Source organism: Lactuca virosa, chromosome 7 (genome assembly GCF_052849685.1).
Source record: "Lactuca virosa cultivar CGN04683 chromosome 7, Lactuca_virosa_CGN04683_v6, whole genome shotgun sequence".
Taxonomy (NCBI): domain Eukaryota; kingdom Viridiplantae; phylum Streptophyta; class Magnoliopsida; order Asterales; family Asteraceae; genus Lactuca; species Lactuca virosa.
Genome location: NC_136432.1, coordinates 290,332,159 through 290,357,918, shown reverse-complemented (window position 1 = coordinate 290,357,918; position 25,760 = coordinate 290,332,159). Strand labels below are relative to the sequence as shown.

Below are 25,760 nucleotides of genomic sequence, written 5' to 3'. Positions count from 1 at the left end.
TGGGGTATGTACGATGTCTCTTTAAAAACCGGTAGCTCTTTGTTAGCTAGGAATGACTGAAAAAATTTAAATTTTATAATACGAACCAAATATATTTCTCTATTGGATCTTGGTCATATAATTTGAAAGATGGTCTAGAAAAGAGGATATATTCCATTAGATGTAATAAGCCTAAGGCAGATAAGGTGTATAGTTGGCTTCTTTTTTGGTGGGTAATATATAATCTTTATTTTACTTGAAGTATCCCTTCACATGTTTTGACAATATGTTTGCAAAATGTATGCTAAACTACCACCGATCATAGGAATTGGTACAACATCAAGTAATGTCACTTTTATGTGGATCATTTCAGTTTCTTTTAGGAGGATCCTAGGCCATTTTGGTTGTGATAATAAACAAAATGAATTTTCTTCGTTATCTACCACACTTAAAATCACAAAATGTCCAAGGAAATGATGTGTTGTCTTAGTTGGTTTTAGATCTTTAGTAAAGTGAGTTCGTTGACCACTTGATCTTTGTCTGTCTCAAACACTTGGTCGTCTATAACGCCCATAAGAAGAAGATCAATAAGATATAGTAATGACAGTAGTTTTCGTTTAGAGACAAGTTTGATTGATTGAGAACCACCCTACATACCTGTATAGACAAAGGCACCAAGTAAACGTAGAAGCTTATTTCTATTGGTAATAAGTATGATTACTATTTCAACAGGCTTCTCCTCATTAGCTACAAAAAGCTATCAAATATATAACAACAAATGTCACGAACCAAGAAAAATAGAATATATATATATATATATATATATATATATATATATATATATATATGTGTGTGTCTCTCTCTCTCTCCCTCTCTCTCTCTCTCTCTCTCTCTATATATATATATATATATATATATATATATATATATATATATATAGAGAGAGAGAGAGAGAGAGAGATTTGAGTTAGTGAGAACTAAAAAACCATAAAAACTTAGAACTTTTTTTCTACATAATATTTTTCAAAACAACAAACACCCAAATTTTTAATAAAATGTGTCTAAGAGATTTATGAAAAAAATCAAGAAAAACAAACTTTTTTTTCGTACGTGTAACAAAAAAAATTTAAGGGTGCTTCTCTTAAAGGGTTTGTAAGTGTAATATTGCTATTATGTTTTTGCAAAAGATTATGTAGAAAAATAATTTCTCATTTTTAGTGGATTTCTTATCTGGTTTTTAAGTTCTCATTTAATCTATTTCTCTCTCTCTCTATATATATATATATATATATATATATATATATATATATATATATATATATATATATATATATATATATATATATATATATATATATATATATATATATATGTGTGTGTGTATGTGTGTGTACATGGATACCTTAAACACATGAAAAGCATCTATTTGGATGCTCCTACTTGTATCCTGCATCAACAATGTTAATACTAATATCTCAACTTTTAGGTCTTTTTTTTAATACAAAGCCACCAAGTATCCAAACATTTAGATAATATATTACCCTTAGAAGATTCATTAGAATGATCAGATTGTCTTTTGAACTAACATAGCGTCTCATAAAAGCAGAATTTGTACGATCAAGCAATATGCTTCCTAATAGCTGTTAAGTTAAAATCCAAAAGTAATCATTTGAATGAACATCAATATTCCCATGTAATGTTTCTATTGTAAAACTAAAGTAACATACCTTGACAGCTTGTCTTTTAGTGATATAGTTTGAAGATTTCAATAGTTTCTCGTTAAATTCTGTAAAAAACTAACCAAAACCACATAATTTTTTCCCAGAGTAACCAATAAAAATATTTGCCATACCATCAAAAAGATAGAAGAGATTGTTACCCAAGAATAGTTTTTGGATAGTGATTCGGATACAGTGGACTTATGCCTAGTCAATAGATCCTGTGAGGAATCATAAATGACAATCAGACTACTTTAAAATCATAATAGATGCAAGATTTTGTTAAGAAGACTTGTTATCCTTGTCTAACTATTTAAAGCTTCATAATATGCATAATCCATATACTAAATATTAATGAAGTTGTGAGTGGTTTTACATACTTATATGGATTAGAACAATTCATAATTGTATCTCAAATTACCAACCTTGAATACATCGGCGACATCTGCAGAAATATCGAAACTTGGAAGTTGTATGTAACCAAAAAGTTTCTTTAGTTGAATTGGTTCTAATATATAACTGCAAAAGAAACATTATTAAATTATAGGAACAACAGAGTTGAACATGGAGAAGAAAAGATAATATAAGAAAAAGAGTTCTCTAATGGAATTCCCAACATGTTGATTTCTTCTTTCCACATGAAGTTACCCATCATATTGATATAGTTGAAAAGTATATTTGCCTTGTAAAATCCCACACGAATATGGAATGATATATATACATACAATAACAGATACAAAAAATAAACCCTATAAGTTAGGATCCTTATCTATACAATCAACTAAATATAAATGATCCTATCTAATCTTCATTCAAACGTCTCGTATTATTCTTTAGTGTACATTCCCCCTCAATCTGAACCGTAACGAGGTTAAGATTGTACTTGAATCGATCCAGAATGTTACGTGTAATTGGTTTCGTAAATCCATCAACTATTTGGTCATTGGTTGAGATAAATCGAACATCAAGTGCCCCCATTGCAACCATCTCTCTAACAAAATGGAAGTCAACTTCTATATGCTTTGTCTGTGCATGAAAGACCAGATTATCAGTTAAGTATGTAGCTCCTAGATTATCACACCATAATACAGGTGGTCTCGGTTAACAAACTCCAAGCTCTTTAAGTAAGGATTGTACCCGTGTTACTTCAGCTGTACTATTCGCCAGAGATTTGTATTCTGCTTTCATACTTGACCGTAAAACTGTGGGCTGTTTACGTGAACAACATGAGATTAGATTTGGTCGAAAAACAACACTGAAAAACCTCCAGTTGACCTGCGATAATCTAGACATCCATCACAATCTACATCTGTAAACACACTTAGCAATTTAGAATTAGACTTTCGAATGTGCAGCCCTGTGGTAATCGTGCCCTTTATATATCTAAGTATCTGTTTTACAGCCTCCTAATTCATGTCATTGGGTTTAGATAGATATTGACAAACTTTGTTTATAGCAAAGGAAATATCGGGTCGAGTTAAGGTGAGATATTGCAAACCTCCAACTATGTTTCTTCTATACTTGAGCGCTTCATCCTCAGTTAACAGTTTGCCATAGTCTTTTGTGAGCTTATCGGTGATTGACATGGGAGTTGAGACACTCTTACAATTCGCCATATTAGCCTGATGAAGAAGATCGGAGGCATATTTATGTTGCAACAGTGTAATTCCCCCCGAATTGTGAGTGACTTCAATTCCCAAAAAAATAGTTGAGTTTGCCAATATCTTTGATAGGAAAGGATTTAGAGAGGTTACACACAAGCTGATCAATAATCCCATAAAAGGAACCATCAATGACAATGTCATCCACATACACTAACATGTAGATAGTATGCTTCCCATGATGAACATAATAAGAGAGGTGTCAGCCTTGGAGGAGCAAAAACCAAGCTGATGTAATTTATCACTAAGTTGTGAGAACCACGCACAAGGTGACTGTTTTAAACCATAGATGGCATTTTGAAGTTTACACACAAAGTGAGGCTTACTAGGATCTTCAAACCCTGGAGGCTGTTTCATATAAACATCTTCATTTAATAAACCATGAAGGAAAGCATTACTAACATCAATTTATCGAAATTGCCAATTTTTTGATACAACAAGAGCAAGAATTAACCGAACTGTGGCTGGCTTCACAACAGGACTGAAAGTATCTTGGTAATCAATACCATATTATTAAGTGAACCCACTAGCGACCAGACGTTCCTTATGTTTGGCAATGGTGTCATCTAGATTTTGTTTAAGTTTAAATATCCATTTACAGCCAACGATGTTAATCCCATTGGGACGTGGAACCAAGACCAAAGTATTATTCTTTTGAAGGGCATTGAATTCTGCTTCCATTTTTAGACGATACTCAGGTTGAGACAATGTCACCAGATGAGAATTGGGTTCAGCAAAAAATGTTCGCTTAGTAGGGTCATACCGAACAGTTCCAACCTTGTATGTCTTAGGAAAATGCTTCCCTGCTTGACTCAGTGTAACAACACATTGCAGCAGATTGAGAAGTAGTACTAGCATCAGCTTCGTTACTGTGAAAGGCTGAATTATGATCATTGTTGAAGGGCATGACGATTGACATATCTGGAGAAGTCGGTGTTGTATTATTATGTTCAGTAGCAAGGTACGATGGCTGTTGAGCTGTATGAAAAGGCGTCATATGGTCCGGTCTTGTTTGGCTCTTGTTATTGTTAGGTAAAGCTGCAGCTGTATCAGGTTGGTTAACTAACAATAATGATAAGTCATACTTTCTCATGTGTTCATTCATGATACTCGGTTCGTTTTGAGGAAACGAGGCACCCATAGCAGTGGGTGATGGAGTCCCATTCATGACGGATGAAGCAAAAAGAAAATGAGGCTCATTAAATATTACATCTTGTGAAATATAAATTCGACCCATTTGCCTATCTAGATACTGATACCCCTTATGCATTGAAATGTACCAAAGGAAGACATATAAAGTGGATCGAAAAGAAAGTTTGCGATGATTGTATTTTCGAAGACCTGACCAACAAGCACATCCAAAGTTTCGGAAGAAGGTGTAATCAAGTGTGATTTTGAGATGTCGTGTGATAGGAGTAGAGTTGTTTATAGTTCGACTTAGCATACAGTTTATAAGATAGCAAGCAGATAAGAAAGCCTCATCCCAAAAACACAGTGGGAGTGAAGAGTGAGCTAACAAGGCTAGCCCGGTTTCAACAATATGTCTATGCTTTCTTTCTGCCAACCCATTTTGTTGGGAAGTATGAGGGCATGACACACAATGCAAAATACCAGTTTGTTGAAAATATTTGTGAAGTTTGTGGTATTCACCACCCCAATCGGATTGAGCACTATGAATTTTAGTATTTAAGAGTTGCTCAACATGATTTTGAAAGTCATAAAAAACTTGTTTAACATCTGATTTACGTTTAATGAAATTGATCCAAGTGTTATGACTATAATCATCCAAAAAACCAACATAATAACGAAAACCTCCATTAGACACTTGAGTTGGTTCCCAAACATAGGTGTTGATAAGCTCAAGTGGCGATGAAGTAACATGAACAAAATTATTGTAAGACATTTGATGACTCTTGGCACGTTGAAACGCATCACATACAGATGACACATTATTAAAGGAAAAATCTAATTTAGTAGACTTCAAAATTGACTTGACAACTGTCGGGGAAGGATGACCAAGACGTTGATGCCACTGTGATGAGGAAACTTTTAGTGTTGGCTCCAACATAAAGAGGGGTATGCTTGATCGGCACTGGAAACATAACCTTTTTACTTTTACCGATTAGAAGTGTTTTCTTCGTGCATATATCCTTAACAAAGAAAACATGTGGGTAAATTTCAAGGAAAACATTATTATCAGAAACAAGTTTTTCAGCTGAAAGAAGATGCTTGTTAATATGGGGAACACGCAAGACATTTTTAAGAACAAGAGAACGACCCAAACTATAGATTTGTGAATGACCAACATGAGAAATATGCAAACCTGTTCCATTTGCTACTTGGACCTAATCTTTTCCATGATAGCGCTCAGGTAGAGACAAGCGATCAAGATCACTTGTGAGATGGTCTGTTGCTCTAGTATCAATGTAACAGTTTGGATCATTGTTGTAGTTACCAAATGTGGCACTATTTCCAACACGATACTCCTCGGCTTGATAAGAGTGATTGAATCGATTTCTGCATGCCAAAGCAATGTGACCTGGAATACCACACACTTGAAACCTTGGGCCACCATAGTATCTCCCAAGTCCACGTCTATGGCCACGATTTCCATCTCGAGAATAGTTTCTTTGACTATCACCTCAATAATTGTTGGAATTTCTAGAGTACCCTTCATTACTGTGGGTTTTTCGTGGATTGGTTGGTTCTTGTTTAGTAACACTGTTGACAAATGAAGCAAACTCTGTGAGGCCTCTGGTTGCCATCGATTGAGCCTCATGGGCAATTAGATATGAATAAAACTTAGGTAGTTTCACTTCTTGCTGATTACTAAGGACTGTAATTGCTGCGAATAGATCTCTGTGGCCTGGACCTAGCTAAAATATATCCAATGACTTCTTCATTAGTCTTGACATGACCAATATTGTCCATGGTATCCGCAAGTCCTGTCATCTTCTGATAATACTCAAAAGCACTCATATCTCCCTTCTTGGTATCCGAAAGTTGTGTGCGGATTTGAATTGAATTACCGCTATGTTGCGCATCAAACATTATGTGAAGGGAGGTCTATAGTTGATTGGACATGTCTGTGCAGCGAGTGAGTTACGAGAGAACTTCTCCAGTCATGGATGATAGCAGGCCTCCAAGTATAGCCTGATCTTAAGTAATCCATGTTGCATAATCGGGGTTATCTTCCTGTTTTGTTGCATCATCGGTATCGACAATGATCTTGGTTGTTAGGGCTTTAGTTGTTCCATCTAGAAAACCATACAGTTGAACTCCGCGAAAAATAGGAACGACAGTGCCTTCCAAAGAAGAAAATTGGTGCGCATGAGTTTCCAGGTAATGGCTGTGGCGATCTTGGCTGAATTGATTACATTAGTGGAAGAAGAAGCCATGAGGAGAAGGCGACGATCTGAACTTCTAAATGCATTGGAAACCCTTAGGGATCGGGCTCTGATACCAAGTGGAAAAGTATATATGTCTTGTAAAATCCCATATATATATATATATATATATATATATATATATATATACACACACACACACACACACACACACACACACACACACACTATAATAAATGAAGATAATTTTGCCACATGTCAATCTCTAATTAGTTTTGACACTTTTTATTTTGTAATATTTTTTAAATAAATAATATCCGCATGTCAATTTATGATTTTTTTTCAAATTTTAAAATTAAAATCCCATATAATACTTATACTTATATATGTAAACTATCAAATGTAATAAATATTATATACTAAATTGGAATTAATATGTTTCTTATTTCAAAATTTCATTCTTTATTTCAAAATTTTATTTTAAAAAATACATATTATTTACATTTTAATATATATATATATATATATATATATATATATATATATATATATAATCAACACGTGAAATACACGGGTTTTACATCTAGTATATATATATATATATATATATATATATATATATATATATATATAATAACAGGGACAAAAGATAAACCCAATAAGATAAACCCAATAAGTTATTATATATATATATATATATATATATATATATATATATATATATATATATATATATATATATATATATATATATATATATATAATAACAGGGACAAAAGATAAACCCAATAAGTTAGGATCCTTATCTCTACAATCAACTAAATAGATTCTATGTAATCTTTATTCAAATGTCTCCTATTATCCTTTAGTTTACAGATATATATGCATGTATATTCAATTCTAATAATTTATGTGTTGCTTACCTGGCAACAACTTGATGACGTAGGCACTCTTTTAACATCCTTCCATAATGGAGAGCTAATAAAGGATCTGCATACCTATTAGAATACAAGTTGTAAGTTGTAAAGTAAATGTTAAAATTTTGATTACATGGAATCAACATAAGCTAAGAGAATGCATGTTATAATTCTATTCGACATGACATCATATTTACTAGGACTTGATTATAAAACAAAAAAGGTTTTTACTCAAATCCGTGCACAAAATTAGTAATAGATTTAAGCACAATTTAACATAATAATAAAGAAGCAAACAAAAGTAAATGCTCTTGAGATTTTTCAAGATTACCTTATATAATAATATAACAGGTAGCTACAAGACTTGGCAAACATACCCGGATATCAGAATATCAACAAGATCTAGATTGGATTCTAAATATTTGGAAGCTTGGAAACGTGATGGCAAGGGTTGCCTTTGCAAACTTGCAACAACTTGGGTTGCATCTTTACGGGCCTATCACATAAGAGTCTTTTTTATAAAATAAATCATATATCAAAGTGAAACTACAAAATCCATATATGCAAATGAGAGTAATGGTTAGAATATGTACCTCCAAGTTCAACTTGGGAAGAAAGATAATGAGAAGACGCATTGTGTCTTCTCTAAAGAACTCCTCAGTCAACTGTGCACATGCTTGCTCACAAGGCTCGGAGTCATCATCACCGTAGAGAATCAACTTTAACTCCTTAACTAATGAGTTCAACTCATCTTTCGTCTGAACATAATAATAAGTTAATAGATTCTCAAGTAAAAAGTCTATCATTATATATGGCAACTACCTAAAAATTCACAAAACACGATAATAATATCTAATATTCATTTATTATTATGAAAAACTAAGGCATAAACACACTTCTTCTGCTCTACCTGAAAAATACACATTTAAATGATTGCACAATTTAATAAGCTAAAGATAAATGGTAATAAAAAATTAATTAATTGAATAAAAACATTTTTTAAAGATATTATAAATTGTATTTATCAAATACGTAAAATTAAAAATATTAATTAAAATTGGGTGAGATGTTATATTTTATTCAAATAAAATATTAATTAAAATTAAAATTAAAAATTGTTATATATATATATATATATATATATATATATATATATATATATATATATAAAATCGGGTTCAAATAAGCTACTAGTATATCTTTATACTTTGTAGTGTTTGGTACAGGATGGGATGGGAAGGGATAAAACTGAAAAGTAGTAGACTGATGAGATTATTAATTTAGCGTTAATTAATAAATTAAGTTAAGACATGATTAAAACAAGATGATAAAATTACCAAATTATCTATAATATTTTTTTCATAAATTGTTACTAATAATATTTTACCACATTAATTATCAATGAAACATTATATCAAATTTAGTAAATTATAAAAAAATATATAAACATTACGAACTGATATTAAGTTACATGATTATTATTTATTGGTTTTGAAGATGATGATCACCCACCACCAATTGTCATTGTCGAATAATTTTTGATTTTCTACTTTAATATGTATATATCAACTAAATTATAAGTATTTCAATTAACTAAAGGAAAGCATAAAGTGGAAACAATAGAACAGTGGGTGGGGAGGTTTTTTTGCACCTACTTTTTTTAATAATACGAGTTATATAAAGATGAGTTGCAGGTTAGACATGACAATGTTAGGTGTACATATGATGGTATTTATATGGAAGAAGAAAAAACAAGTCTAGGGGGAGAGGTAGCAGGAACAGGAGGCAGATTGAGATGAACTATGAATGTTAGATATGAAAGAAGAATGTGATGGAAGGAATAATTAGGGTATATTAGTCTTTGAATGGGTTGTTCCACCTTCTACCCTTTTGGTGGGACTAAATTAAAGAAATTCAGTTATAGTTTGTAAGATACATATGAAGTCCAACATTTCCAGAAAAGCTATTATAAAGACAGGGGACTCGAAAACATATAGAGACACTTCTAGGACCATATTGTAGCAATATGCAATACATTAGCACTCCCCCTCCCCCTAGATGGAGGCTATATGTGGATTGATAATGATATGTTTAGCCATGAGGGTACGGGATCCCGACTCTAATACCATGTAAGATATACGTGAAGTTTATGATTCTCTCTTCAAAAAAGCCCTTACACACACACACACACACACAGAGAGAGAGAGAGAGAGAGAGAGAGAGAGAGAGAGAGAGAGAGAGAGAGAGAGAGAGAGACTTCAACATATGTAGACACTCATATGACGTCGCACCAAATTGAGATATTGTTGGAAAATTGGTTTTAACCAATTTAAAAAAAAAGTTTTTTTCCTTTGTTCATCATGAATTTCAAACCATAAATATAATCAAAATGGACAAATGATTATATGTTCATGTTCTCATCCATGATACATTTGTTTTGATATATCGCGCGTCCAAAACGGATTGAATATGAATGAGAAATTGTATGATAAATTGAGGTGTTTGAATTAACAAATGACTTTTATGTCATTCCACATGGATGGAAGTATGAAAAAAATGAGTTTATAACTACAAATGCTTCTTCAGAAAAATTCAGGTATCTTTTCGCAATTTTTTTTCTTTTCGTAATTGAAAAAAAAACATTAATTTAGAGGCAGAGCTATGAGAGAGCTAGATGGTCATGACCCCCCGATTTCCAGCATTCTAACACACACACAAACACACACACACACACACACACACACACATATATATATATATATATATATATATATATATATATATATATTATAACATCTATTTTCCAGGTATTTGCTTTTGGACCCTTGAGTTATGAATTATTAGCAAGAAGGGTCCCAAGGGAAATTTCGTGACTTTTGGGTGTTGCTTGGGTACATTGGGCATACACATTGGTACGTTGGGCGTACTGAGACCCGCGCCAGTACGTTGCACGTACTTCCGTACACTGGGTGTACGTGGTTCATACCAAAACTCTAATATTTCAGGTTTGTTCAATATTTAAGCACCATTATAGCCCCAAGACCTTTCCCTTTATCAGCCTCCATCCCAAGATTATAACGTCCGCAGATTCGAGCTAGTCAATTTAGAGATAATAAACGTTAAAAATGAATTATTGATGGAAGATTATTTAGAATAAATAATCTTAACTAAAGTTATAGTATATGTCACAAGGATTCCGTACATATAAAGAACGTTGAAATTCGACTTATAACGAAGAAGTTATGATCCGTCGAAGTTTCGCAATTAAACCGGCACGACTCCGCTTATCGTAAAAAGTAAATTTTTGATAAAATACTTTTTAGCCTTAGTAATCTAAAAAAAAGTCGTAGTAGTCGTTAAACCGAGAGCGTGCATATAGAGAACGTCCAAATCTGACTTCATTTGAGGAAGTTATGATTTTTCGAATATTCAGTGTACCGGTATACAGCTCGGAAATCGAATTTTAGATCGATCGATTATTAGTCAACACAATCTAAATGAGAATTGAAGATCTCGTTAATAGGAGCTCAACGATATAAAGACAGTCGAAAACTGACGTCGGATGACAACGTTATGAATTTTTAACGGACTTTAACTATCTAAGCCTCTTAAAATATAACTTTAAAAATAAATCAAAATTAGCCGACAGAGTCTAAACGAAAGTTGTAGATCACGTCGATAGCTACGTGTGGATATAAAGAACATCAAAAATAGAGCTCGTATGCAAACATTATATATTTTATAAGATAATTAATTTTCGGATTAACCAGAGGGCGACACGTGGTGCAATCTAGAACCACAGCTTCTTCCCCAAGGCTTGCGATCAGATGGTGACATGTGGCACATTACGGCCAGCGTAATGTTGGAGTACGTCCCGCGTACGACCCATTTCAAGCCTATAAATAGATGGTGAAAATCACTCCAGTCTTCACACCCTTCTATCCAACTCTCTCCCAACCCCTCTGCAAGTCTTAATGGTTTTATCTAGCACTTCCTAGGTGTTAGTAACGAAGCTCCAGAGTGCCACAAAGCCCCGAGAAATAGAGCTTTCGGTTTAGAAGTTATGCCCGTGCAGAGTCAGATTTCCTGCTAAACCACTTGTAAGTTGAATTATGCAGACCGTACTTTAAGTATAACTTATGTTTAAGTTCATTATCGTTATTATGAACCTATAAAACAAGATTTAGCAGTGATTCCAAGTCGTTATGCCGATTGATCTACTTACGGGGATGATGTCTAGGCTGGATTTAGTGAGGTGTTTAAAGTGGAATTTCCAAACAGTATACTTCGTAGACTAAAGAAACCCTACCTCCGATATGATCCTACCTAGTTGTTCCTTACTTGATAGATCTTGAAGTAGACTTTGATTTAATGATGAATCTAGACTGATAATTAGTCGCGATAAATATTAGACTAAGACTTAGTGATAATGATACTAGAATTTGTCAAAGGAAAATACAGTTGTTAGGAGCGAAGCGCTGTCCGAATTTCGAATCATCACTTTAACAAGTGAGTGCATAGTTACTTTCATCTTACACAGAGATATGAAGTATCTAATATTAATACATAATATATGTGCTTATTATCTGTGTTCCTGATATCTATGCTAGATGAACGATTTATATATGTTTTTACTTGATTTAAACTGTATATGTATTTTTATACCTATAAATATATTGAGTAAAGATGGATAGATGAAAGATGAAATTGATGATGAGAGGACTTGACTTTAAAAGATGACGTCATCTAGTTGAGTATAGATGACAACCACAGACTATTCTAGACAGTCTAGTGGAACGCTAGCAGGCTCGCAGCCTGTAGGTGTTTTTGAATTAAGTGTTCACCAGATGTACACTAAAAACCCATTGACATGTATTATGGGTGGACTCCCTAAAATAATATTGTCAATAAAGGAGATGATCCTTGGCAGCTATGGACTTAGTGCCCTATAGATAAACACTAGCAACTATGGACTTAGTACCTATTAAACCCTGGGAGCGTTGGACTTCGTGCCTATTCCTTAGGACAAATCCTTAGGAATAAATATTGAAGAATACCTACTATCACAACTGAGAAATTTTAGACCTAGCAAAGTCTAAAACCTAACCAAGTACTAGTGAAAACCACATTGTAATCTTTGTTGCATTGTATCCTCTATAGCCTTGAAGGCTTGTTTATAAGCTAGTAACTAAGCATAGTTTGAAACCTAAATTGATTTATGTTAGAATAAATTATTCTATGGCAAAATTTTAAACCTTAAACCATAAAACAATACCTTAAATAGAGTTTCCGGTCTTAAGCTTCTAGAAACTATGAGTTTTCGGCCTAAGGAATCAAAGTATAAAGTTATTTTCGGTTCTACACTTCTAGAACACCTAGATTTCAGTCTAAAGAAGCTAAAAGAAATGAGTTTACGGTTTTGATTTAAAGATAAAGGGGTTTTCGGTTTAAAGGTGACCGAAATCACCTCTTTGTGGACCGAAATCAATTTTTAAAACACCTCCTAAATGGCCGCAAACACCCTTCAAATATCTAGATATTTTGCCAATTTAACTTCCCAAGATGATTTAATACAGTTTCTAACGAAAATATCACCTCACCATCTATCTTTCCTTCACATTTAAGTAACTTAAATGAGTTCACTCTTCATTTACCCCCCCCCCCCCATCAAACAAAATCACCCACAGTTCTCTCTCAAAACTCCCCTTCAATTCCTTAAATCTTGAAGAGCAACACCTCCTGGAGACATACTTTCTTCAAGCCATTTCCCTTAAGAAATCATAGTAAGTCCATTTAAAGCAAGTGTTATGCAAACGTCTAATGATTATTACCATCTTATTCACACACTATTGTGTATTTAAATATGTTAGGATACATCTATAGTAACGTACTCTAAAAACGAAGGTCACCGCTTTCCTCTCGATATCTAGCCAAAAACACGCACACAAGGTGAGTTCATACCCCTATGTTTTCATGATTTTTAAATTGTTTTAGGGGGGAATACAAGTAAAACACAAGTAATTTTGTGTTTTAAAAATATAAATTTCTTATTATGTTTTCTTACCGTTAATAAGAAATTAAAAGTGAAATTTACTAAATACGCAAAATATCGTTACTATTGAATTTACAAATGATTTACAAAACATGTTAAGACACAACGGTTTTCACACCAACACGGAAACAAACTTGTAAACTATAATAGGTATAGTTTATGGAACAAAGATACTATTTTACAAAGTTCAGGTTACAATACAGAAACAAACTTATAAACTATAATAGGTATAGTTTATGGAACAAAGGAACTATTTTACAAAGATCAAATTATCATATAAACAAAAAGGGTTTTCAGTTATTACTCGTAAAAACGTTGAAGCAATTTGTGAGACATCTTTGTGTACTTATCTAAGTACGGGTAAAAGTCCTACTTTATAACCAGAATCTCTTGTAAGGAGAGCGAGATATTTGTATATAGATCTATTTGGGACTGACAATCCCATATCCCGACTGTTAGCTACAGTCAGACCGGCAGGCTTGGGGTGACAAATGTCGTTAACATTCCGACGTTTGAAAACGTCGCGATTAGGCCGACTAGGTTAGTATGGTTATAAGAACTCACAAGGAGAAAACACCGACTAATTAACGAATAATATGTTATCAAATAATTTTATTTGATTATTAACCTTACATTCGGATTTCAGGGAAAATATATTTTCAAGGGTTTTATTTAAATAATAAAACTATATTACATTATTTGTAAGTACTAAATTTCTAGATTTACACATAGTTACACGAAAAGCAAAACATTATATTATTTACTAATATGGTACGAACAGAAGTTCAGAAAACATATATCGAGTATTCTTTCTACTAAAGTCTATGATTACTTATTATATACGTTAAGATTATATATAATAAAGGTCCGATAGGCAGTGGAATGTGTGATTTCCGCCTTTCGTCCTGTTCCTTGTTTAGTTGTGGGCTTAGGGAAGAATCACCCAATCGACTGTCCGTTCGATTTTGATTATATATATTTTGTATACACTAACTAATCATAGGAGATAACAGTACGGGTCATACCAATTACATGAATCAGAACCTCGAATCACATGTTATAGATATATGAAACTTATACTTTTTAATCTCAAAGTACTAAGACTACAATTTATTTACTAAGGAAATATTGGATTTTCTGGAAGAATACATTAACGTTTTCAATAACAAAGAACGTATATTTTTCAACAAAATACTTATGAACTCACCAACTTAAATGTTGACACTTTTTCAAACCACTTGTATTCTCAGGAAAGTTAGTAGATAGGTACCCTCTCTGGCGTCTCAAAGACGGATCATAGTAGCATCTCGTGTTATCTTTTGCTATAGTATTAATGTTAAACAAGAAATATTTTGAATACAATGTAAATACTATGTTATCAATACAATGGTTGTTGTTGCTTTGATTACTATTATTCAATTATTGTGATATTGTACATGACGTCATCCACCCCCGAAAGTTTCCGCCGTTCCGGTTTGGGGGTGTGATACCTACTGACAAGTATCATGGAGGAATCCTTGAACTAGACTGTCAGCATAGATGATCCTTAGGGTAGATCCTTAAGAATAAACAAGATAATGGGGATGAGAAATTAGGTTAATTGTTTGATTATTAAACATAATAATTATATTATTTTGGGTTGAAAACCCTATGTGCTCATCAGGTTTCCCAACCTGACCTACTCAGTTTATGGTATCACAGGTAGCGATAATAAAGATATATTCTACTGAGAGATTCAAGGAGTATTAGGCCACTATTTTAATTACTGTAAGGCTTGTAATATTTCATTATGCTTATGTTTTTGTTTTAACGATGACATCCCAATGTTTTAATACATATAAAATACATTTCTTTGGAAATGCTTTGATAATATCATTATCATATTTTCTGGGAACAAATCCCGCAATATTCTTCGAAAAGGATACTCTGATTTTTAAATAAGCATAAACAAAACAGTTTTTTCTAGCCGTGAAAATGGGGATGTCACAGTGTAACATCCGAATTTTCAGGTATATCATTGTAAGAGTAATTCTGAGATTTATGGAGCGACTCGACGAGTTGTGAGTCCAACTCATCGAGTAGACTCGAGTTATCCGCGTGGGTTAAATGAACTGACTCGATGAGTCAGTGTGCCGACTCGCCGAGTTGGTGCTGTGTGAGGAAACCCTAAATTCTTGGGGTTGGGCCTATTTAAGGGGACTTATAACCTCAAATGCGCCTCACCAGCTGCCCAACTCTCCTGTTTGATACCCTTAGCGGCCATTGAAGCTAAGAGAGAGTGTTTGAGCTAATATCAAGTGTTTTTGGTGAATCTTTTGGAAGGAAAGGAGTGAGCAACGAGCAAGGAACGAGAAGAGGTAGTGAGATCTAGCATTTTTTCACGTGGAGCTTCTGTAGAAGGTATAAAGCCTACACCTTTCTCATCTTATTAGTTGGATCTCATGACTATGGAAGTTAGGGTTTTTTCTACCTTTTGTTGGGACAATAAGTGCATGGAGTCTATTAGGAAGCCTAGACTTCAAATATGGACCTTGTGAGGTCCAGAGAGTCCAAAGATTATAGCTTTATTCAACCATATAAGAGTTATTGTGGTTAAACATCTTTGTTAGAGTCGTATTGGCATTTAGAGCAACATATGCCATGCATGGACGTAAAGCTCGTGACTTTATGTGATAATCGAGCCCTGAGAACGTAGATCTAAAGTTTGGGAATGTTTTCTGCCTTGAAATCGTCTGAATGAGAAACGATTCTGAATGGACTCGCCGAGTCGATGAGCCGACTCGACGAGTCGGTTAGGGTTTGTCCCGATGAGCTTGATCATGCGATAACTCAACGAGTTAGGGGTCAAATCGATGAGCTAAGTTGGACCTTCACGAGACGTCTGAGGAAACGAGTAGACTCGACGAGTCACATAGGTGCACTCGGCGAGTCGGGTCAAACATGGACTATTGACTCGAGTTGACTTTTCTTGACTTTAGGGTTTGGTTAAACATGAGTAATGGAGACCATGGAGGGGTAAAACGGTCTTTTACCCACTTCAAGAGTTAGAAAGAGGAAGAATAACCTTTGGTTTACTTAGAGTTGAGAATCGATTATTTATTGAGATAATTACCCTATGTGTTAGGCGGTGGATAGTTCGATATTTGAGTGCGAGGATGATTGCTTGCTGTCAAGGTGAGTCTTCTCACTATACTTACCATGAGTGGTATCTTTGTGTGACGGAGATGTCTTATTTATATTGAGTACTGAGATATCATGCATTATGTCTATGCGGTTTATGCTGTGTATTATTCTGTGCTTACTGAGTTAGGACCGGAGGGTCCACCTGAGTTATGGGACCAGAGGGTCCCACTGAGACACATTGACCGAAGGGTCTTACTGTATTATAGCCTCGAGTGGCTAATGAGCTGTGTGTGGTATTTTGAGGAACTCACTAAGCTTCGTGCTTACCGTGTTATGTGTTATGTGTTTCAGGTTTTTCTCAGGATCGCGGGAAGGCACCGGCTTGATTGTACACACCAGTGAAAGAGTTATTTTTTTGAGGATCCATGATTTTAATCAAACAATTATGGAGTTGCGAGTTGTAAATTAAATAAATGATATTTTGTGAAATGTGTTATGAGAATTGTGTGATTTTAAATGAAAATTTTGTTTGAAAATTTTCGGTGTTACACACAGTTGGTATCAGGGCATTAGTTTAAGAGAACTACAAATTTGTAGGGTTTCTAGAGTTAAACTTAGAATGCTAAGCGATGATTGTGAGATGAGTGTTTGCTATATTTAGGAAATATACCTGAATAGACACGAGCACCAACTTATTTTATGAAAGAAGCCTAAATTGCTTTTATATGATAAATGATTTATGCTATAAAATGCCTTATATGATTTATGATGCTATCGTTTGATTGGATCTATAGCCTATTGCCAACTGGATCTGGAAATTTAATGAGCTCGGGTTTTTAAACTTTTAATTTCGGTATTAGAACTAGCATGTAACTTTTCGAAGTAAATACGTCTATCAAGCATTCCCTATCTTAATTCTCTTCACCGCACACCAAACGTCTGATTTGGTGTATAGATTGACATGGTGAGAACTCGAAGCGGATCTGGAAACGGTAACCAACACCTTGAGCCGTAAGTAATTGAGCATGCACTAGAGGTAGCAGCTGCACTTGAACCTATCACATTGGCAATGATACAGGCAATGTTGGATCGTCAGATGGAAGATACAAGGCATCTACTTCAACAGATTAGGCATGAACCTACTATGCCTGTTGTGAAGCCCGAACTGAATGAAGAACTGTCAGAGGAAGGAAATTATAGTCGTACTATGAGTTAAGTTGAACCTCGAGTGGTAAGGAGGAACAACATAGACATAAGAATTGACAAGGATAGGCGTATGTATAAGAACTTCTTGGGTGCCAAGCCACCAAGTCTTTCTGGAAGCCTAAAGCCAGTAGAGATTATGGACTGGATGTTGGAGATGGAAATGGTATTTGAAAGCTGCAACTGCAACAATAAGCAGAAAATCGTCTTTGCAGTTAGACAGCTAAAGATCAGAGTTTTAAGTTGGCGGAAGTTATAGGAAAATACAATGCCACAGGGAGAAGCCATAAGGATGTATTGGGAAGCATTCCTGGAGCAATTGAAAATATAATACTTGGTGCCTACTGAACTCTCCAAGATAGATATGTTTGCTAACGGATTGCCAGCAGACTTTGGTGCAACGGTAAAAATGGCAACTACTTTGAAGACAACTATTAGATCAGCCAAGAATATGGAGACCCAACTTAGGGAAAAGGGTCTGGAAAAAGATAAGATAGGAGAAAAGAGGAAGCTGGAGGGGTCCTCAATATCTGATAAAAAAGGAAGATTCTTAAAGTCTAACCTGGATGACCAAAAGTATGGGGGTAGTGGTGAAGCCAAGTGGTGTGAGAATTGCAAGAAAAAGAATTATGGATGATGCAATGGAGAAGTGACTTGTTATAAATGTGGGAGGATCGGTCACTATGTTGGATTAGGTGTCTAAGCCCATAACTATTATTGGTATGTACTTGACCCGAGAGTAGCATGGTCCATTTGGGTTGCATAGCATCGTAACAATTTGGATAGACTTTTGTGAGAAGAGGATATTTATGATTTATTAATATATTATAAGTTCTAATATATTAATATGAAATCATATTATTTAATTAGTATTGATCAAGAATTAGTTTGAAATTAATTTTTTGATCAAAAGAGACTAATTAAATAAATGAGGATTGATTTGGTAAATCATTCATTCTTATAAAGTGGGCTTATGATCTATAGTTCTTCATGTTGGGCTAAACCCATGTGGTGACCCATGGATACTCCATGGGGGTTAAAACCCATGGATCATGAGGAATATGGAAAGTCATGAGTTACATGGTGTAACCCTAATGTGCACACTATATAAGAAGCCCCATAGCTCATGAAATTGGCACTAAGGAGTGACTAATGATAGACACATGAGGGCTAGCCGATTTTTGAGTGTAATAATCTTCTCTCAAGTTATTCCAATTGTTGGTGGTGTTGTGTGAACCATTTGATGTGCAACACTTGGGGCACTAAGATTTTTAAGGTCCAAGGAATCAAGCTACAACAAAAGGTATGTCATTTAACTATATTTCATATTGTATATACTCCATAATATGCTAGTTAGGATGATACCTTGGAAAATTGATATTTGCATGTATAATAGAGAAAACATAGATCCAAGGTATATAGGGCTGCATGTACACCATAGGAGTGTTAGAATGCTCAAAACCCAACAATGGTATCAGAGCCTAGGCTTGTTTTCTTATATACTTGATGAAAACTGCTTAAAAAATCAAATTTTTTGCTGTCTGGACAGTGGACTCGCCGAGTCCACTGACAAACTCATCGAGTTGCATGCATTTTGCCTTGTACTCGTCGAGTCCAGTAATGGGCTTGACGAGTTGGCGGTCCAGAATGCAGTTTTTCGAGTTTTTTGGCTGGAATTGCACTAGGATCATTACCCTAAACTGTTTTTGAACTTATAAACCTATTTTTGATGTGGTAATGATCATACTTATCCAATTTAGAAGATAATTGTCAAAGTTTCATGTTTTGTATTAGTTTATATGTTAGGCTAATTACATGAAATTTGTTTGATTTGAATTGTCTTGCTCTTATGAGTTTAATTTAGATCATAGACAAATTGTTTGATTTTCTTGTTAGAATTGTTTGATCTAAATGATTTTGATAAATTCCATAATTGTCCTCAAGTTATGGAAAATGAAAAGTTTTATTTTAAAGAAATCACTAAAGTCATACGTTAAGAAGTTGAAGAGTCTTTTTCCCATAAATGGTTTTATGAACTCCATAACTTATCCTCAAGTTCTGGATTTTCAAGAGTCTTTTCTTTTAAACCTATATTAAAATCGTAAGTTATGGATTCCAAAAGTTTTTGAATAGTTCAAAATTTGCCCTCAAGTTTTAGAATTTGTAAAGTCACTTTAGAATACTTTAATTCTAAACCCTAGAATTTTAAAGTTTAAAATTCTACCCTTATACTATTATAATATTATAGGTTTAATATATATATATATATATATATATATATATATATATATATATATATATATATATATATATATATATATATGTATAAGAACAAAGTCAGTCTTACCGTTAGTAGGCCTCATTCACGAAGCCGGTCTATAAGGGAGGTATAAGGTTACTGCCTATAAAATGGCAGTTTAATGGGTGTCCACTCTCACCCACCGCTTCCTTGACTGGTGGAGGGTCGTTAGTCGAACGGGTAGGATAGGACTTTAATTCTCCCTTTATTAAAAGTATAATGTTAAATATAAAATAACTAAACACTTGTACATTCCCAAATCTTAGTTACTTAGGAAAATATGAATATGGTGCTGTTAGATGCATTTTATATGCATCTTTTAGCACAATTTCCAACGTATTTCATTATAAAAGGCTAACTAACTCCCGATTATTCTTATGTATTTCATGTTTCATGATTATTTTGTAGAATGCCCGTACTGCTCACATTTGTTATGACTTTTCAGGGCCATATGGAGCACATGGATGATTGCGCAAGTTCGGGATGCGTTAGTGGATGCTTTGGAGCTTCACTGGAGTCTAGACCGAGGAAGGATGCCGGGAAATGATCAAGAACTGCTTGGATGGAGGAACGACGATCAAAAGTGCCGAAAATCCAAACATGCGATCACACCTTGTCTCCCTGCGATCACAGGTATGCCTTTGCGATCGCAGGTTTGGTCGCAGCTTCGCTTTGTGGTTTTTTCGTGCCAAAAAATTCATCAGACTAGAAAAAGAGATACATGTGATCGCAGGTTGTGCCTTTGCGATCGCAGGTTGGTGAAATTGCATTAAAATGGCAACGTACTTCATTAAAAAGGCTCGTGACACGTTTTGGGTGATACATCCGATCGCAGGTATACCCTATGCGATCGCAGGTATGGTGTTTTGACAGCTAGACGTATAAATACAACCCCATACTCATCCAGTAACCCTAATTGGCGATTCCTGGCGATTCTAAGGCGATTTTCAGAGGGTTTCAAGTGAAGAACGCAGATCTAAAGGAGATGATTCAATTTCTATTCGTAGTTTAGTAAGATTTATCGTTTAGATTCGATTTCTACTGTTTGTAATCCGTTTTTAGCCATGTCAGGCTAAAAACTCATATGTCAGTTTCGCAAGACGTAACCTCTTCGTATGATTAATCATTAGGCACTATGGTTGACTATGATTATTGTTTAGTTTGATCAATTCTGTGTTAAATTGAGTGTTTGATTTTTGATTTCAATTTCTGTTGGCTACTTAAATTGTTTATGAATCATTCTAGTCACCTAATTGTTTAGATCCATAATTGTCTAGATTAATTGGTAAAAAAGTGACAAGTATTAGATTAATTCTGAGTTTAGGGTTAACTCTAATATGAAACGATCAAACAAGTTTTAACGCCTCCGAGCTCATGAGAGGTATTGAACTTTACTGGGAATTGCACTGTGTCTAATGCAACTTTTCTTTGTTAATCAAGAGCTTGTTTGATTAATTTAGTAAAAAGTTAGGTTTAATTAAAAGAACTTATTTTGATTAAATGTTTTTTGTAATAGAGGTCATTAGAGCTTGTTAATGAACTTTAGTAGCAGTTTAAACAAGTGCATAGTCAAATATTGTGTTGAAGGTTAATTATATGATTAGGGGAGTCACCGCGAAACTGGAATCGCTTTCTCTTATTTGAATTTTCACCACTTTAAATTTAGTTATTCTTTTGTCATTTTTGATATCTATTAGTTCAATTTTCAGAAATAAACCCCCATTTTTATGTTTATTGCATTCATCAAGAATTAGTTCACGCCTTACGCAAAGAGGTGTAAACATTAGGACGTGTCCCTGAGGATCCGACCTTGCTTACCTGTACTACCTGTTAGTGCAATAAAGCAGTTTATTTATTATTTTTATTTGTTTAAATTGTGTATGACAACGGTCTTAACAGGTGCTAACCCATGAAATTGCACTTTGCACCTTGTTAAGCCGATTAGTGGAGCGTGTGTGGTTAACTGGCACACTAATCTGGACTGACAGTGAGTGGCAAAGGGTAGCTTGATGTTAATCATAGATCAATGGAGCGTGTGTGGTTAACTGGCACATTGATTAGGTGGTTGTATCATTGGGTGTATCAAGCTAATTTGCATGGTTACTCACACCTTGTTTGTGATCCTCAGCATCCCAGTCACAAACTTGAAGGGCATAATCGAGATTTAAACATGCTATTGAATTGTTCAATGAATCTCAAAAGATCTAGGAGTTTCAATCCACTTAAGACCTAAAATTATTTTTCGTTTTTCGTGGTGGAAATTGGTAAATCGTCATTTACCTACCTTCAAATATTTTGCAGTTTGGATTACGGCATCCCTCTTCCAAATTGTAAAATATTGTGTTGGGTCCTAGCCTTAATATTTCATTTGGGTGTTATATTAAGGACTAAAGTCAACTAAACTTGAATTTCTCCCATTTGTAGATGTATAGTTTAGACAACTATGGTCTTCCCAAATCTTTGGAACAAGATTTCCTCTTGAAGATGATGTCCCGTGGTTGGATCGTGGAAGTCATACTTCACTTCCTCCACCTCCTCCAATAATTCTCCCTAACACACAAGTTCAAAGACTTGAAAAATTCAAGGTCACTCAAGTCCTACTTGCAATGAAACATCAAGATGGAAGGCCTGTGTGTACTCACGTCTTGGAGATGAAGTCACATATTGACAGGCTGAGAGTATTGGGTGTCGAAGTCTCAAGGATGTTGGCTGTTGAATGGGTTCTTCAGTCACTTCCTGAGTCATATAGTGAGTTCATTAAGGACAACTATGTGACAGACCACGACATGACCCTTATTGATCTTACCTATTTGCTTGTTGCTGCTGAATCAGCAATGACTTGGCGCACTGAAAAAGCAAATTTGATTGGAAGATCTACTCCCCAAACTTCCATGGACATTGACAATGGAAACCTTGGAAGTCCAGAAAAGATTTCTCTTTCTAAGGGAAAGAGAAATGCTAAGTCTGAGATTGTCTCGTGTACCATTCCCAAAGACTCCATATGTTTCTATTGCCAAAAAGGGGCATTGGTTGCGAAGCTGCCCTGACTACCTAAAAGATCTGAGAAAATGTAGAATCGAAAAGTTTGACTCTGCTACAGGTAAGTCCACTGTCTAACTCTATTAAGTTCCTACTTGTTGATTCTTAATACATGATGTGACAAGGTTGCATTTTGATGTTTTGTAGGATCATGCAAAGGGAAGGAAGCTTAAAGGAAGAGTATGTTGAATCTGATCGTGAAGATGGATTTCTATCGCATGGTTCGATGATCGGAGTTTTGAGCTGCTGCTTAGGAGTTATGATAGATTGCTACGAAATATGTAATAACATAGTTTCATTTGTAATTGCATTATAAGGAAAAGTTTTTCCGTATTTTTTTATTTATAAATAAATAAAATTTTGTTTTATTTTATTATATCTCCTTGCAATGACATCTGTGAAAAATGATGTTTGTATGTTTCTATGTTAGCAATATGAATTTGATTCTTTCGTTTGTGGTAGTATCGAGGATTTGCCAAATAAGGAAAGATTCACATCACCCAAGTTTCAGTTGGATAGAAACCTGGAATCATGCAAGTTGTATTGTATGATGAATGAGAATTTTCATCTTTGGTAAATTAAGACTAATTCCTTGTTCACATGTATATGTGAGTCAAGTGAAGGACTAGAGGATTAGGTACACTGGGTGTGCGCTGGTCAACATCCACCACAAAGATCGATAAGACTATTCGTCATGATTTACTAAAGTTTAGTAAACATGGTTATGCTTACAAGTTTAAGTATAATTCTGAAACATTGAAAAAGGTTCAATGTATGGCAGAACAAATGAGAAGAATCAAATTAGCCAGAAAGATAAAAGTTGCTCCAATCTGAAAAGATGGGAGAGTACTTTAGTATCGTGTTTTATGATCATCTTAATGGTTATGGAAAAACCATATCACAATTGATCCTCTAAAGACATATTAGTGCATTTGTATGGCTAAGAAGAGGGATCGTGAATTGTTGAAAATGGTTTAAGTCAAGAAGATGAGTCATACTTCATTCCCAAAACAAGTCTTAGAGTCATACTCCAAGATTGTAACCTTGAGTGACATAATGTTAAGAAAGGTTTAACACTTATCAAATGTAGAGTAAAAATTTTCTACTCATGTACATTTGAAATTGGTAAGTTGTGATGTTTTAGGATAAAACAAAGACCAACTAAGACCAATTGTGTGAAGTGTTTGTCTTGATAAGAATCCGCACTAACTCTTGAATAATCGATTTGTCAAGGAATTATTCATGACAAGAGAATCTTATATGTCAAGAGGGCAGTGGGAGTCTTAAAGATCTTGAAAAGTTTCAAGAACTAATCAAGAATAAATCTATTGTTTATCACTAGCACACGACTTGAGGTTTGTAATCTATCATGTTGACATATTCTTATTTCTGTGCCCATTCCAGTTAAGGTTGATGGTGCATGTGAGTTTTATGAGTTCTCAGTTGTTTGTATAACAACTTGGAAGCAATGGCAGGCCCTTGTGCTGCCAGGTGGCAAGAAATTAAGATTGAACAAGTTCAGTCCATATGAGTTTGGATTTGTCACTAACGTTGTCTTGTGATTATGGTTATGACAAATTCACATGGATAGGAACACATACACCATAAAATCTAAGTGTCATAAGGTTTCTCTCCGATTCGTGAAAATGATGGTGAGGAAACGCTTTCACTAAGTAGATTTTAAGGAGATAGCAATTGCGATATTTGTATCTTCCAATTCAATTATGATTACGACATCCCTCTTCATAATTTGAATTGTGAGAAATAGCAAAGGGTCTAAACATTTGAGACTTATTGTTATAAGTTCTAAAAATTGTTAAGACACACATGTGAGCTATCTAAGGAAAGGTGTATGAGTTTGAGAAGCCTAGATAAAGTCTTATCAAAGCATCTCATATCAGAAATCTGAACTATGGTAAGAAAGTCAACAAAGTGTTGATTTCTAGAAGTCCAACTGATTTCTGAGTACATGTCAAAGCTAGTGGGAGCATAAGTGTTATGCTAGTAAGATAATAATTATAATGCAAGTGGGAGCATAATTATTATGGTAAGTGTTGCAAGTTAGCAATGTTAATTATAGAGAACAAAAGTTTCAATTCACAAATTTGCAGGGTTTGAAAAAGTTGTTTTACTATAATTAAGGGAGAGGAATTCATACTTCATTTCATAATCTAAAAGCTTAGATTGAGATTTTAATCAATTTTAGTAAAATATATATGAATGTTATGTTCGAATGGTTCAACATAAGGAAATTCTATATATGGAAAGGTTAATTGCGTTCTCAAAATTTAGTTATGATTACGGCATACCTCTTCATAATCAAAATTTTGAGAACATGGCAAATAGAAATATTATAGCAAAAGAATGATTAAGTATCATGTATTTATGTTAAACATTATGAATCGTATCCCATATGCTTCGG

General features: G+C 34.3%; 1 protein-coding gene across 1 annotated transcript in view; it reads right to left on the bottom strand.

The window, feature by feature from the left end:
* Positions 1-475: 475 nt before the first annotated feature.
* Positions 476-25,760, bottom strand: part of LOC145127823 (putative MO25-like protein At5g47540) — a 50,944-nt gene continuing 25,659 nt past the window's right edge. Inside the window, exons 2-11 of the mRNA XM_079062945.1 lie at positions 8,216-8,373; positions 8,000-8,118; positions 7,629-7,703; positions 2,123-2,216; positions 1,859-1,918; positions 1,707-1,775; positions 1,521-1,619; positions 1,382-1,426; positions 637-736; positions 476-540 (exon numbers count right to left, since the gene is read on the bottom strand). Of these exons, the coding sequence (XP_078919071.1) occupies positions 476-540; positions 637-736; positions 1,382-1,426; positions 1,521-1,619; positions 1,707-1,775; positions 1,859-1,918; positions 2,123-2,216; positions 7,629-7,703; positions 8,000-8,118; positions 8,216-8,373 (884 nt within the window). The remainder of the gene's footprint in view (positions 541-636; positions 737-1,381; positions 1,427-1,520; positions 1,620-1,706; positions 1,776-1,858; positions 1,919-2,122; positions 2,217-7,628; positions 7,704-7,999; positions 8,119-8,215; positions 8,374-25,760) is intronic.